At 37.3% G+C, this 14,013-nt stretch overlaps 1 protein-coding gene across 3 annotated transcripts in view; it reads left to right on the forward strand.

Annotated features, from left to right (window-relative positions):
* CNTN5 (contactin 5) overlaps positions 1–14,013 on the forward strand; it is a 1,375,758-nt gene that overhangs the window by 821,605 nt on the left and 540,140 nt on the right. For all 3 annotated transcript variants that reach the window (XM_074400462.1, XM_039471391.2, XM_074400463.1), the window contains 2 exons: positions 12,381–12,504; positions 12,615–12,790. In XM_074400462.1, the coding sequence (XP_074256563.1) occupies positions 12,381–12,504; positions 12,615–12,790 (300 nt within the window). The remainder of the gene's footprint in view (positions 1–12,380; positions 12,505–12,614; positions 12,791–14,013) is intronic.

A 14,013-nucleotide genomic window follows, 5' to 3' on the forward strand; every position in this document is an offset into this window, starting at 1 on the left:
CTGCTGCATGTTTCCCCTATTAAAGACACCTCCTAAAAATAAGACAGCCCCCGTCTTTTGGGGGTAAAATTAATGTAAGATAGGGTCTTATAATAGGGGAAACACGGTGTGTAGTAATGTGGGGGGAGACTTTTGGGCAAAGGGAGGTTATAGCGGCCATGATGTTGTTGTACATTTGGGGGAGTATGGGGGCCATCGTACTGTGTAGTAGGTTATAGTGCTTTGCCTTTCTTCCTACTTCTGTTGTTACTTCACACTGCTTCCAGTGATGTGGGGCACCACAGCCACAGACCGGATGTGCGTCATATGAGGCGCTTCTGGAGCCGTGATGTGTGCGTCCCCTGTCACCAGAAGTAGTACTGTACGTGAGTGATGCCATGCTTTGTGGCGCCGCCACATGCAGTACTCCAGGAGCACAGGGTGCATCCACTCCTCTCACCACCAATGAAAGAGGTGCCCCTTCCTGAAGGGCGGCGGGGGCCGGATAAATGGCCTCAGGGGGCCGCATGCAGCCCGCGGGCTGTAGTTTGGGGACCCCTGGTCAAGACCGTCTTGCTCTAGCCATTTATTTGATACCTTATTTTCCTGATGTAAAGCTGAGAGAAAGCTCTCCAGAGTAATTCAGGAGTTTCCCTTCTCATATGTCTACCTTCCATGTTTCAGTTAACTGTTTGAAGACCTTTTGTTTCCATGGAGGCAAACTCCTTTCAAAAAGCTATGTTCCCCTCTGAGAAGACTCTGTCCCCCTCTGAGAAGACTCTGTCCTTTACCCCAATGATTGAATCCTACTTCGCTATATGTGATTGCCCTGTGGAGGTTAAGATCAGTACTATCACTACCTAAAATTGGTTCAGATGGAGAAACTGATGATGATGCATGTGTTCCAAAGGGTGTGAAGAGATGCATTATTCATATCACCAGGCTATCTGATAAGATGCACTGGTATGAAAACAACCTGAGTGAAGAAAGGAATGAATGGCTTGGGTTTTTACTGTGGCTGTGAGGTGGGGTTGGGGTAAGGGTTCCCATGTGGGCCAGGGTTTGTGTCATATATATTCCTCTCCTCCACTGCAGTCAAGGCAGGAAGTGCCCAGCTTCTGACCTTGCCCAGAGGGGAGGCAACTGGGAAAAGGTAGATAATGTGCCTTGAAAGCTGTCAGCAGTCAAAGAGCTGACATGATGTCAGACTCTTAATTACATGAGTCTGTAGTGAATGTCAGTCACTTTAAAATTGAAAACAGTAACCACAGCATCCATACAATGTAAACATGTACATAATAGCACTGGGCCTTCTAGAAGGTTTAACAGTAGGATTTAGGAATAGAAACATAGCCTGGAAACTTGTTTTCAGTATATGGCCATACGAAGAAGGGTTAGAGCTCAAGAATTTTTTAAAAAGCTAATTTAAAAACTGGGGCCAAGTTTTTGGTCAAGCTAAATATGTGTTTGACTGGTTAAATACCTCCTGTCATAGGCCCTAGGCCTGAAAATATACTCTAGTTACGTAGTAATCAAATGTCTGAACTAGAGAGGATGGGTATCAGCAAGACTACATAATCTAATTGTTACAGAAAAGAGGTCCAGATCCAAACCCCAAGAGAAGGTTCTTGGATCTCATGCAAGAAAGAATTCAGGGCAAGTCCATAAAGTGAAAGCAAGTTTATTAAGAAAGTAGAGAAATAAAAGAATGGCTACTCCATAGACAGCTCAGAGGAATGCTGCTTACCCATTTTTGTGATTATTTCTTGATTATATGCTAAACAAGGAGTGGATTGGCCATACCTCCCCTTCTTAGGCCATATTTGGTAACTTCCTGACATTGCCAGGACATCTGTAAACTTTCATGGTGCTGGTGGGAGTGTAGCAGTGAGGACAGTGAGAGGTCACTACTGTGGCCCCTTTGTTTTGGTGGATTTTGACTGGCTGCTTTAATTCAGCCTCTTTTATCAGCAAGGTCTTTATGACCTGTATCTTGTGCTTACCTCCTGTCTCGTATGTGTCTTAGAATGCCTTAACCATCTGGTAATGCAGCCCGATAGGTCTCATTTTTCAGAGCCTCTATTCATGATGGAGTTGCTGTGGTTCAGACACCTCTGACATAATGATAATATATAGTTCAGTGAACTTTGTTTCCTAATGAAATTACATATTCTTTAATCATTAAAAATGATTTTATTTTTAATGTAACATTAGTCAACATAAGAAACTCTGGATACTGTAACAAATTACTTCTTAACACAGTACCATGTTTCTTTTCTATTCACATCACATTCTGCTAAGTTGCTCTAAACAGAGCATTCTAATATATTTATTAGTTATCTTTTGATACCTATTAAGGGCTTATTGGCATCTTCTGCTCCCTTAGTTTTAGAAAATTGTCAAGAGGATAAAGGACTGCGCATGATTTTTTTTTTTTTTTTTTTTTTTTTTTTTTTTTTTTTTTTTTTGTAGCTAGTCCTGGATTTTACATAGAACATTTCAGTCTAGAACTAAGTCACATGGCTCCATGTCACACCTATAGAAGGCCAAGAAAGTCTCCTAGGAAAAGGAAATGGGATTAGGAAGCATCTAGCCAGTCTTTGTCACACATGAGTTAAGAAAAAAAATTAATATAACTTGTGATAATGATGACATTAAAATTATACTCTGATGATTTTAACATCAAGTATAAGGTAAGCTCTTAGGAAATATGTCTTTATTGATTGATTGATGGTGGTTAAAATTATTTAAGGTCAGTTTTATGCATTATATAGAAATAGCTTCATTTTAGTATGTTAAATTTAAAAGTTAGAAAACCCTTAATTTTGATTAATTTCTCATTTTTCATAATCTATAAGTGGAACTGAAAGTATTCGTAGTAGAAATTTTATATTTTACTCTTAAAATACGAAGTTTATAGAATATAGAAAATATGGCAGTTTTTTTAGGTTAGTTATTATTAACATCCAGGTAAATGTGATTATCAGAAAATCTTGAGTAAAGTATATTTATAATGGAGTAGAATTGAGTAAAAAACTGCCTTCATTAGGGCACAAATTTATGGTTTTAATTTTAAGATGAACTTTATTTTCAGACAATAGTCTGTTAGGACCTTTTATATTTCTGGATGTAATCAAGCTAAAACTGGATATAGATCCCACAGAGATTTTTAGAAATGATGCCTGAGTTGAATGATGATTCTTCCAGTTCTGAAAGTTTATGTCTCTATGATAGCATAAAAATCAAACATGTATCAAGTATTTTTATTTTCTCCAGTATCACTCTTTGTAAATGATCCTTTTATCTTTTTTGTTTTTTTTTTTTAATTTTTTAAAGATTTTTTTCTTCCAATTAATATAGGGAGAGAAAAAGTTGTTTATTAGTACCTGTTCCTATATTAAAAAAAAAAAATCCTCAAAACCTAGCAACATAAAACAACAATCAAGCTTTTTCTCTTCAAGTCTGGAATCTGAGTAGCTTCTCTGGGAGGTTCTGGCTCAAGGTCTTTGATGAGGTTGCAGTCAAGGTGCCAGTTAGCTCCATTCTCACTTGAAAGCTCTACAAATGGAGGATCCACTTAAACATTCACCTATGTGATTGTTGGTGGCTTCAGTTTTTTGCTGCCTTTTGACCAAGTCAAATACTTAGTTCCTTACCATATTGGCCTCTCCACAGCCTGAAAATGTATCCTCTGGATATGGCAACTGTCTTTTTCTTGAGGGAGTGACCCACGAGAGACAGTGTACCCTAGAAGGAAACTGCATTACTTAATATTAGAAGTATGTAACATACCTTTTGCTTTTAGTTAGAAATAAGTCATTAAGTTGAGCTGACACTCACGGGAAAGAAATTAAGCTCAACTCCTTGAAGGGAGGGCTATCAAAGAAATTATGGACATATTTTTTAAACTACCCCAAGTAGCTTTGGGAAATTTCTTCACAAGTTGACCGGGCTAAAGATAATAGAAAAACCGTGTTATTTTATATCATTATTTTGAAATACAATTAAAATAAACAAAAAGATTAAAAAGAAAGGAGACATGAAAAAGTTACCTTCATTGAAACAAAGAAAAATATTTAAAAATAATGAGGAAAGGAATATCCAACAGTTGTCTTCGTGCTCAAACTTCAGGACAAATGTTAGTTTACCTAATATTTGTAAGTCCTCCAGCCCTGTAAAGAAATGTGTACCCAGTTGTTCATTAAAAAATGCACTGTAATCAGTTGGCTGAAGAAATCTGTGCAAAAGCGAACAAATGACTCAGAATATGTCAGAACATTTGGAAGGAGGTGTTGAAATAAGAACCACTCTGACAAGCTTTATATATTTCTTTTTTACAATCTAAGTTTTTGTTTGGGAGAACCATTGAAGTTGAGGCAGAAGGAAGAAGGCATGATTTTAAAAATATCAGGTTATAGTCAGACTCCTGACCTAAGGATTTTCCCTGTGAACCATACAGATGTCCTAAAAAGGAAGTGGGGTTAGCATGGACAGATAACATCTATGAATTCAGATATTACAGATAATTACATTGCTAAAAACAGTTTAAGGAGGCAACACATGAAACCAAAGTAGATACAAGATAACAGAAGATGATAAGTAAGTACTGGAGCTCAGCAAACAAATGGAAGGGATGAATAAAAGGATTAAAGAATTGAAATGCTTATTAGTAGTAATATAGTTGCACCTGATTAGATAGAAACATAGCAACCAAACTCGACAAAGTCAAATAAAAAGGAATAAAGATATAGAAGCCATTACACAGTTTATAAAGAAAACTTAAAAAAAAAAAAAAAAAAAGGGCTGGGCACGGTGGCTCAGGCCTGTAATCCCAGCACTTTGGGAGGACAAGACAGGCAGATCACCTGAGGTCGGAAGTTCAAGACCAGCCTGGCCAGCATGGTGAAACTCTGCCTGTACTAAAAATACAAACCTTAGCCAGTCATGCTGGCAGGCACCTGTAATCTCAGCTATGAAAGAAGCGAAGACAAGAGAAGCACTTGAACCTGGAAGGCGGAGTTTGCAGTGAGCTGAGATTGTGCCATTGCACTCCAGCCTGGGGGACAAGAGAAAGACTTAATCTCAAAAAATATATGTAAGTAAAGTGAAGATAGCCAAATAGAAACAGCTCTGGAGTGTATTTCCCAGCGAGAGAAACCCAGAAGGTGAGTGATCACTGCCTTTCCAAACGAGTTTTTATCACCCACAGACCAGGAGATTCCCAGGCCAAAAAGTGACACAAGTTTTCAGCCTGGCTGTTTCAGCTGGTGCTGTGGGTTTCTGTGCAAAAACTCACAAAATTCTGGACAGCCATTTCAGCTGGCACCTGGAATGCCTGGGAGACAGAGCCACCCGTTCAACTGAAAAAGAGGGGGCTAAAAGCAGTGAGCCAGGTGATCGGGCTCAGCAGGTACCACCCACACAAAGACCAGCAATCTGAAATGCTCTGGACTGAGAGTTTCACAGCAAGCACAGCTGGAACCAGGACAGCCCAGCTTGGTGAGGGGAAGGGTGTCCACCATTATCGAGGCAGTCTGCCATTACCGAGGCAGTCCGTTACTGAGGCAGACAGCCATGACTGAGGTGGTTCTAACTGTACCTATGTAAACAAAAATGCAAGGAAGTTTACACAGTAGCTGGGCAGAGCTTACAGCAGCTCAGCAACACCTCTGCTGGCAGACTGTGACTAGACTACCTCCTTGCTAGGCAGGGCATCTCTGAAACAAAGGCAGCAGCACATCTGAAACTTAAAAATAAAGCCCCACCTTCCCAGGACAGGGCACCTGGGAAAAGAAGTGTTCATGAGTTCCACTGCAGCAGACTTAAATGTACCTGCCCAGCAGCTCTGAACAAAACAGTGGAGCTCCCAGTACAGCATTTGAGCTCTGATAAGGGACAGACTGTCTCCTCAAGCAGCTACCCAACCCTCATAAATCCAAAGAGACACCTCATAAAGGAGATCATATGCTGACATCTGGTAGGTACCCTTCTGGGACAAAGATAACAGAAGAAGAAAGTGGCAGCAACCCTTACTGTTCCGCTGCCCCCACGGGTGATCCCCTGGCAAGCAGGGTCTGGAGTGGACCTCCAGCAGTCCTGCAGCAGACAGGCCTGTTAGAAGGAAAACTAAAAAACAGAAATAAATAGCTTCAACATCAAAAGGACATCCACTCAGAAACCCTATCCAAAAGTTACTAGCTACAAAGACCATAGGAAGATAAATCCACAAAAATGGGAAGAAACCAGTGTAAAAAGGATGAAAACACCGAAAACCAGAACACCTCTCCTTTTCCAAGGGATCACAACTCCTCACCAGCGATGGATCAAAGATAGTTAGAGAATGAGTCTGATGAATTGACAGAAACAGGTTTCAGAAGGTAGGTAATAACAAATGTCTTTGAGCTAAAAGAATATCTTCTAAACCAATGCAAAGAAACTAAGAACCTTGAAAAAAGTTTTGACGAAATGCTAACAAGAATAAACAGTGTAGAGAAGAACAGAAATGACTTGATGGAGCTGAAAAACACAACACGAGAACTTCACGAAGCATATACAAGTTTCAATAGCTGAATTGACCAAGCAGAAGAAAGGATGTCGGAGATTGAAGATCAACTCAATGAAATAAAATGAGAAGGCAAGATTAGAGAAAAAAGAGTGAAAAGAAATGAACAAAGCCTCCAGGAACTATGGGATATGTGAAAAGATCTAATTTACATTTCATAGGTGTAGCTGCATGTGATGGAGAGAATGAATCCAAGCTGGAAATCTCTCTTCAGGATATCCAGGAAAACTTCCTCAACCTAGCACAGCAGGCTAATATTCAAGTCCAGGAAATACAGAGAACACGACAAAGATATCCTGAAGAAGAGCAACCCCAAGCACAAAACCATCACATTCACCAGGGTTGAAATGAAGGAAAAAATGCTAAGGGCAGCCAGAGAGAAAGGTTGGGTTACTCGTGAAGAGAAGCCCATCAGACTCACAGCAGATCTCTTAGCAGAAACCCTGCAAGCCAGAAGAGAGGGGGAACCAATATTCAACATCCTTAAAGAAAATAACTTTCAATCTTAGAATTCCGTATCCAGCCAAACTAAGCTTCATAAGTGAAGGAGAAATAAAATCCTTTACAAACAAGCAATTGCTGAGAGAGGTGGTCACCACCAGTCCTGCTTTATAAGAACTCCTGAAAGAAGCACTAAACAAGGAAAAGAACAAGTACCAGCCACTCCAAACATGCACCAAATGGTAAAGACCATTGACACCATGAAAAAAATGTATCAACTAATGGGAAATACATCCAGCTAGCATCAAAATGGCAGAATCAGATTCAAACATAACAATGTTAACCCTAAATATAAATGGACTAAATGCCCCAAACAAACGACACAGACTGACAGATTGGATAAAAAGTCAAGACCCATTGGTGTGCTGTATTCAAGAAACCTGTCTCACATGCAAGGATACACATAGGCTCAAAATAAAGGGATGGATGAAGATTTACCAAGCAAAGGAAAAGCAAAAAAAAAAAAAAAAAAAAAAAAAATGGAGAGGTTGCTCATTACACAAACATCTCAAAGGTTTCTACTTGGTTAAAGAGTTTGATATATTGTTTAGCAACATCTTTATGATGATTTGCTATTATACAGGGTTGGAAGTGTATTTCCAACAAATTTTAGATTCCATCAATTAAAAGAGTATAAATATACAGATTTCAACAAGGCATCATTATGATCAGTAGATAATATTCACTACTATAAGCCAGAGCAATCAGTCAAGAAAAAGAAATAAAGTGTATTCAAATAGGAAATCAATCAAGGAGGAAGTCAAATTGTCTCTATTTGCAGACAACATGATTGTATATTTAGAAGACCCGATCATCTCATTCCAAAATCTCCGGAAACTGGTAAGCAACTTCAGCAAAGTTTAGGGATACAAAATCAATGTGCAAAAATCACAAGCATTCCTATACACCAATAACAGACTTAAAGAGAGCCAAATCAAGAACGAACTGCCATTCACAATTGATAAAAAAGAGAATAAAATACCTAGGAATACAACTAACAAGGAATGTAAAGGACCTCTTCAAGGAGCATTACAAGCCACTGCTCAATGAAATAAGAGAAGACACAAACAGATGGAGAAACATTCCATGTTCATGGTTAGGAAGAATCTGTATTGTGAAAATGGCCATACTGCCCAAAGTAATTTAGAGATTCAACGCTTTCCCCATCAAGCTACCAATGATCTTCTTCACAGAACTGGAAAAAAAAAAAAAAAAAAAAAAAAGAAAAAGAAAAAAAAAAAAACACCTTAAACTCCATATGGAACCAAAAGAGAGCCTGCATAGGCAAGTCAATTCTAAGCAAAAAGAACAAAGCAGGAGGTATCACACTACCGGACTTCAAACTATACTACTATACTATAAGGCTACAGTAATAAAAACAGCATGGTACTGGTACCAAAACAGAGATATAGACTAATGGAACAGAACAGAGGCGTCAGAGGCAACACAACATATCTACAGCCATCCGATCTTTGACAAACCAGACAAAAACAAGCAATGGGGAAAGGATTCCCTGTTTGATAAATGGTGTTGGAAAAACTGGCTAGCCATGTGCAGAAAGCAGAAACTGGACCACTTCCTGACACCTTTCACTAAATTTGACTCCAGATGGATTAAAGACTTAAACATAAGACCTAACACCATAAAAACCGTAGAAGAAAATCTAGGCAAAACCATTCAGGACATAGGCGTCGGCAAGGACTTCATGACCAAAACACCAAAAGCATTGGCAACAAAAGTCAAAATAGACAAATGGGACCTAATCAAACTCCACAGCTTCTACACAACAAAAGAAACAGTCATTAGAGTGAACCGGCAACCAACAGAATGGGAAAAAATTTTTACAGTTTACCCATCTGACAAAGGGCTGATATCCAGAATTTACAAAGAACTAAAACAAATTTACAAGAAGAAAACAAACCCATTCAAAACTGGGTGAAAGATATGAACAGACATGTTACAAAATTAGACATACATGAGGCCAAAAAACATATGAAAAAATGCTCATCATCACTGGTCATTAGAGAAATGCAAATCAAAACCACATTGAGATACCAACTCACGCCAGTTAGAATGGCGATGTTTAAAAAAATCTGGAGACAACAGATGCTGGAGAGGATATGGAGCAATAGGAACACTTTTACACTGTTGATGGGAGTGTAAATTAGATCAACCATTGTGGAAGACAGCATGGTGATTTCTCAAGGACCTAGAAATAGAAATTCATTTGACCCAGCAATCCCATTACTGGGTATATATCCAAAGGATTATACATTGTTCCACTATAAGGACAAATGCGCACGAATGTTCATTGCAGCGCAGTTTACACTAGCAAAGACCTGGACCTAACTTAAATGCTGATGAATGATAGAATGGACAGGGAAAATGTGGCACATATACACCACGGAATATTATGCAGCCATCAAAAATGATAGTTCATGTCCTTTGTAGGGACAGGGATGAACCTGGAAACCATCATTCTCAACAAACTGACACAAGAACAGAAAATCAAACACCGCATGTTCTCACTCATAGGCAGGTGTTGAACAATGATAACACATGGACACAGGGAGGGGAGCATCACACACTGGGGTCTGTTGGGGGGAACTAGGGGAGGGACAGCAGGGGGTGGGGAGTTGGGGAGAGATAGCATGGGGAGAAATGCCAGATATAGGTGATGGGGAGGAAGGCAGCAAATCACACTGCCATGTGTGTACCTATGCAACTATCTTGCATGTTTTTCACATGTACCTCAAACCCTAAAATGAAATTTAAAAAAAAAAATCACTACTATAGAAGAATAAATTAAAAAATCTGTATCAGTACATCTATAACCTCTTTAGAATAGAATCATTACTGATTATCCTTTGCTGGGGACTGGGAAAATCTATATGGATATGTGGTTTTTTCACCCCTTTACATGAATTGTACTTCTAAGAAAAGGAAGGGAAAGGAAGGGAGCCACTTTTTAAATTGGCACTGGAAATACCTTACTTTTTTTTTGCATTTCTATTTACTGTCATTTGTATTGAGGCACTGACTTAACAGCAAAAAAATGTAAATGATGGAGTTACTGAATAGGGCTAAGATGCTTTTGGAACTAACAATGAACAGCAAGGAGATATGTTACAATGTATGGGCAGTCATAATAGAATAGTGTTCAGACTAGTTCCTTATCATTTCCCTATAATTTCCCAATCTTACTTTGCTGGTTTTCCCCAGCATGACCATACTTTATTTCTCTTGTCCTGTCTTTACAATTTTCAAAACATAAAATTTGGAACCACATAAGCTTAGTTAAAGTCAATTATCTTCTGATAGGGCTAATTTTTCAGAAGCCTGCTCTAAGAGTCTTCGAGTTTTCACCTTGCATTTATAAATAACTATGATGCTGAACTCAAATAATTAGATAATACCTATATTTAAAACCATGTCTTATAAATGTTAGCACGTAAGTGTAAGAAGAAGAATGAGAAAAATAGAGGAGGAGGAGGAAAAGAACAAGCAGAAGCAGCAGCAGCAGACGAGGAGGATAAAAAGGGAGGAAAGAATGAGAAGAAGGAAAAATAAACAAGAAGAAATAATAGTCATAGTAGTAGTCATCAGTTTCAAGAATTCAATAGCCTTAGATTTGTCAGATGTATATTCCAGATTTGACATTTATTTCATATATGTGTGTATAGATATACATGTATACACACGTATATATACACATACATGTACACATGCATGTATATGTGTGTATATGTATGTGTGTATTTGTGTGTATATGTGTGTATATATATACACATATACATATATATATATATACACACACACACACACACACACATATATGGCCTATATTTAAATAAGGCATATCAATTTACTCTAGACTTTTTCTTCCAAATATGAGGTTATGAGGTGTACATCTTTTCCCAGTATTTTTTTTTAGCTCCAACTTCTTGGAACATTTATTTTTATATTTTTCTCTTAATATTTTCGTGATCATCTGTGGAAGATGTAAACTTCTATTTAATACAGATGTCGGAAATATGTCATTTGTGAAATAATTTCTCTTCCTTTATCTATAACAGTAGTTTTTAACAAGGATCATTTTGATTCCAGGGACATACAACAATTTCTGTATACATTTTTTATTATTACACATTAGAGAGAGATGTTACTGGGTTCTAGTGGGTAGAGGCCAGAGATGCTGCCAACCATTCTACAGTGCAAAGGACAGCAACCCCACAACAGAAAAATCTGTCCCAAAACATCAATGGTGCAGAGACTGAGAAACCTGATCGAGGGCTATTATGTGATCAAATTCATTATTAATGAAAATGAAGCAAAAAAGCTTTGCTTTTTCCTAAATACACAATTCAGGTTGCTACAGATCTTAGTTATGCAGAGGATACTCGATGCTTGCATAACTCTGGGCTAACATAACTAACTTGTATTCTCCTCAGCACATTTACTCATTTCTGCAGCTGACTTAAGCCTAAAACTTAAGTCCAAGTTGACATTTAAAGTCCATTTTTTAAGTCTCACTTTCTTCATGAAATTTGTATTAGTTTTAAGTTACATTTATCACACACAGAATTTCTCAGTGTATCAGCTAACTGAAATAGAATCTAGTATCTGGTATATAGTAGGCAATAAATTTGTGTGCTCTTCCCGCTGGCCTCCACCTCCTTTTATGCCTTTGACGTCTGATCTGCTTATTGACTGAGCATTTAGTTGTATAAAGTTTTGCCATTTTAATTAAGCTGTCTTTTTTGAAGGCATGTCTTCTTTATTCCATGAAAATACCTTTATTTGCATTATATAATTTTTTTTTACATCCCAGAATTGTTAGCACTAAAGGTAGTGCTTCAGCAAATGAAGCAAAGAATTAAAAAAAAAAAAAAAAATGCAAGACGACCAACATTTTTATACCTCTAGCTCCTAAGTAGTGACACAATATTAATGCATTATGTTTGCATGTGTATTATTTTTAACATTCTAAGAGTTTTATGAACTTTCAGGTTTTTTAAGATGATGTTTATGCTTAATATTATTTTCCTTTGGTCTGATTTTGAAAAATGAAAACAAAGGTATATATTTAAAATATATGTCAATGTTTGAGTTTTTTTTAATATATTTTACTTTTAACAGCATTTTAGTTTATTAAAAATTGTTTTGGGGTCTCTACAGTTTAATAAACAGTGCAGTTTTCTAGGTGTTCCTTCTTTTGGGAATTTACCTGTTGATTACAATAAAAGAGCAAGAGTTTTCAATATAAATAAGATAGAAAAACAACAAAATATCTTGCTAGTTTAAGGAATTTTAAAATGTGTCTGTTTTGCCTTTACAGAAAGTGTGGACTATGGGCCAGTTTTTGTGCAAGAACCAGATGATATTATTTTTCCAACTGATTCAGATGAAAAGAAGGTAGCATTGAATTGTGAAGTTCGTGGCAATCCAGTTCCCAGTTACAGGTAGGAATTCACTGTTAATCGTTTTTCTTAAGTCTTAAAGGCTTTCCATCAATGATATTTTGACACTCCCAGGGAGGATTATACATATTTGTCTTCTGATTTTTCCTAAGATGGCTTCGAAATGGAACAGAAATAGATCTGGAAAGTGATTATCGCTACAGTTTGATAGATGGCACCTTCATTATAAGCAATCCAAGTGAAGCAAAGGATTCTGGTCATTATCAGTGTCTAGCAACCAACACTTTGGGGAGTATTCTAAGTAGAGAAGCTACACTTCAGTTTGCCTGTGAGTAAAATATATGGTTTTTTCTGTATACATATATATAGTGCGTATATAAAATTTGGATTTTTAAACTTAAGGAAAGAAAAGCTTAAGATCTCAAATTTTAAAATGTGGTGAAACTATGATAATTAGAGTTATGCAAACAATATATTTCTTCCTGGGATATTTTAAAATTTTCTAAAAGATTTACTGTCTTCGAAATAAACCTGATATACTAGCCTAAGAAGTTAAAGTCCTATTGATGAAAGTAGATAAAGTTTTAGAATTCGTAACGATCTATTTCGAAACACACCGCTTACTATGTATTTTCAAGTCTTTGAGTCCAAATTAAACTTTCTGTGAAGAAAAAATTTATAATTCAAATATCTTTTGAAATCTCATTCTCTCCAGCTCCTTTTTAAAATATCTACTTTTCTATTTATTATAGTCAACCATTTGCTGTGGATTTCTAAGAATATGAGATAGCATATTCTAAAAATTCTGCTTATAGTCAGGTAACAAAAAAAATTCTTTCAAAATGCTAGTCTTTTAGATTTTTGACCATAGCTCCCAGGTGTCCCAATTTTTGTATTGCAAAAAAGATACCATGTGTGTCTCTCTGTGTCTGTGTGTCTGTGTCTGCGTGTGTCTATATCAGTATAGCCACATACAGTATGTGGCTATATATATATATCTCTGTCTCACATATATATGTATATATATACACACACATGCATATATGTACATTTATACACACACGTATGTCTATATACACACACATACAGATCTGATTAGCTAAATATATTGATTTTTTTTTTGTTTTTTTTTTTTGTTTTTTTTTTTTGAGATGGAGTTTCGCTCTTGTTGCCCAGGCTGGAGTGCAATGGCGCGATCTCGGCTCACCGCAACCTCCGCCTCCTGGGTTCAGGCAGTTCTCCTACCTCAGCCCTGAGTAGCTGGGATTACAGGCACGCGCCACCATGCCCAGCTAATTTTTTGTATTTTTAGTAGAGACGGTGTTTCACCATGTTGACCAGGATGGTCTCGATCTCTTGACCTCGTGATCCACCCGTCTCGGCCTCCCAAAGTGCTGGGATTACAGGCTTGAGCCACCGCGCCCGGCCTTATATTGATTCTTAAAAACCCTTGAAATCATTTTACTTTCAATGAGAGCTTCCAATAAACTAAAAATAGGCTAATAGGAAAAACAGTTTATTACTATTCCTTAGTAAATAATCCAACTTGAA

This window comes from Saimiri boliviensis, chromosome 6 (genome assembly GCF_048565385.1).
Source record: "Saimiri boliviensis isolate mSaiBol1 chromosome 6, mSaiBol1.pri, whole genome shotgun sequence".
NCBI lineage: Eukaryota > Metazoa > Chordata > Mammalia > Primates > Cebidae > Saimiri > Saimiri boliviensis.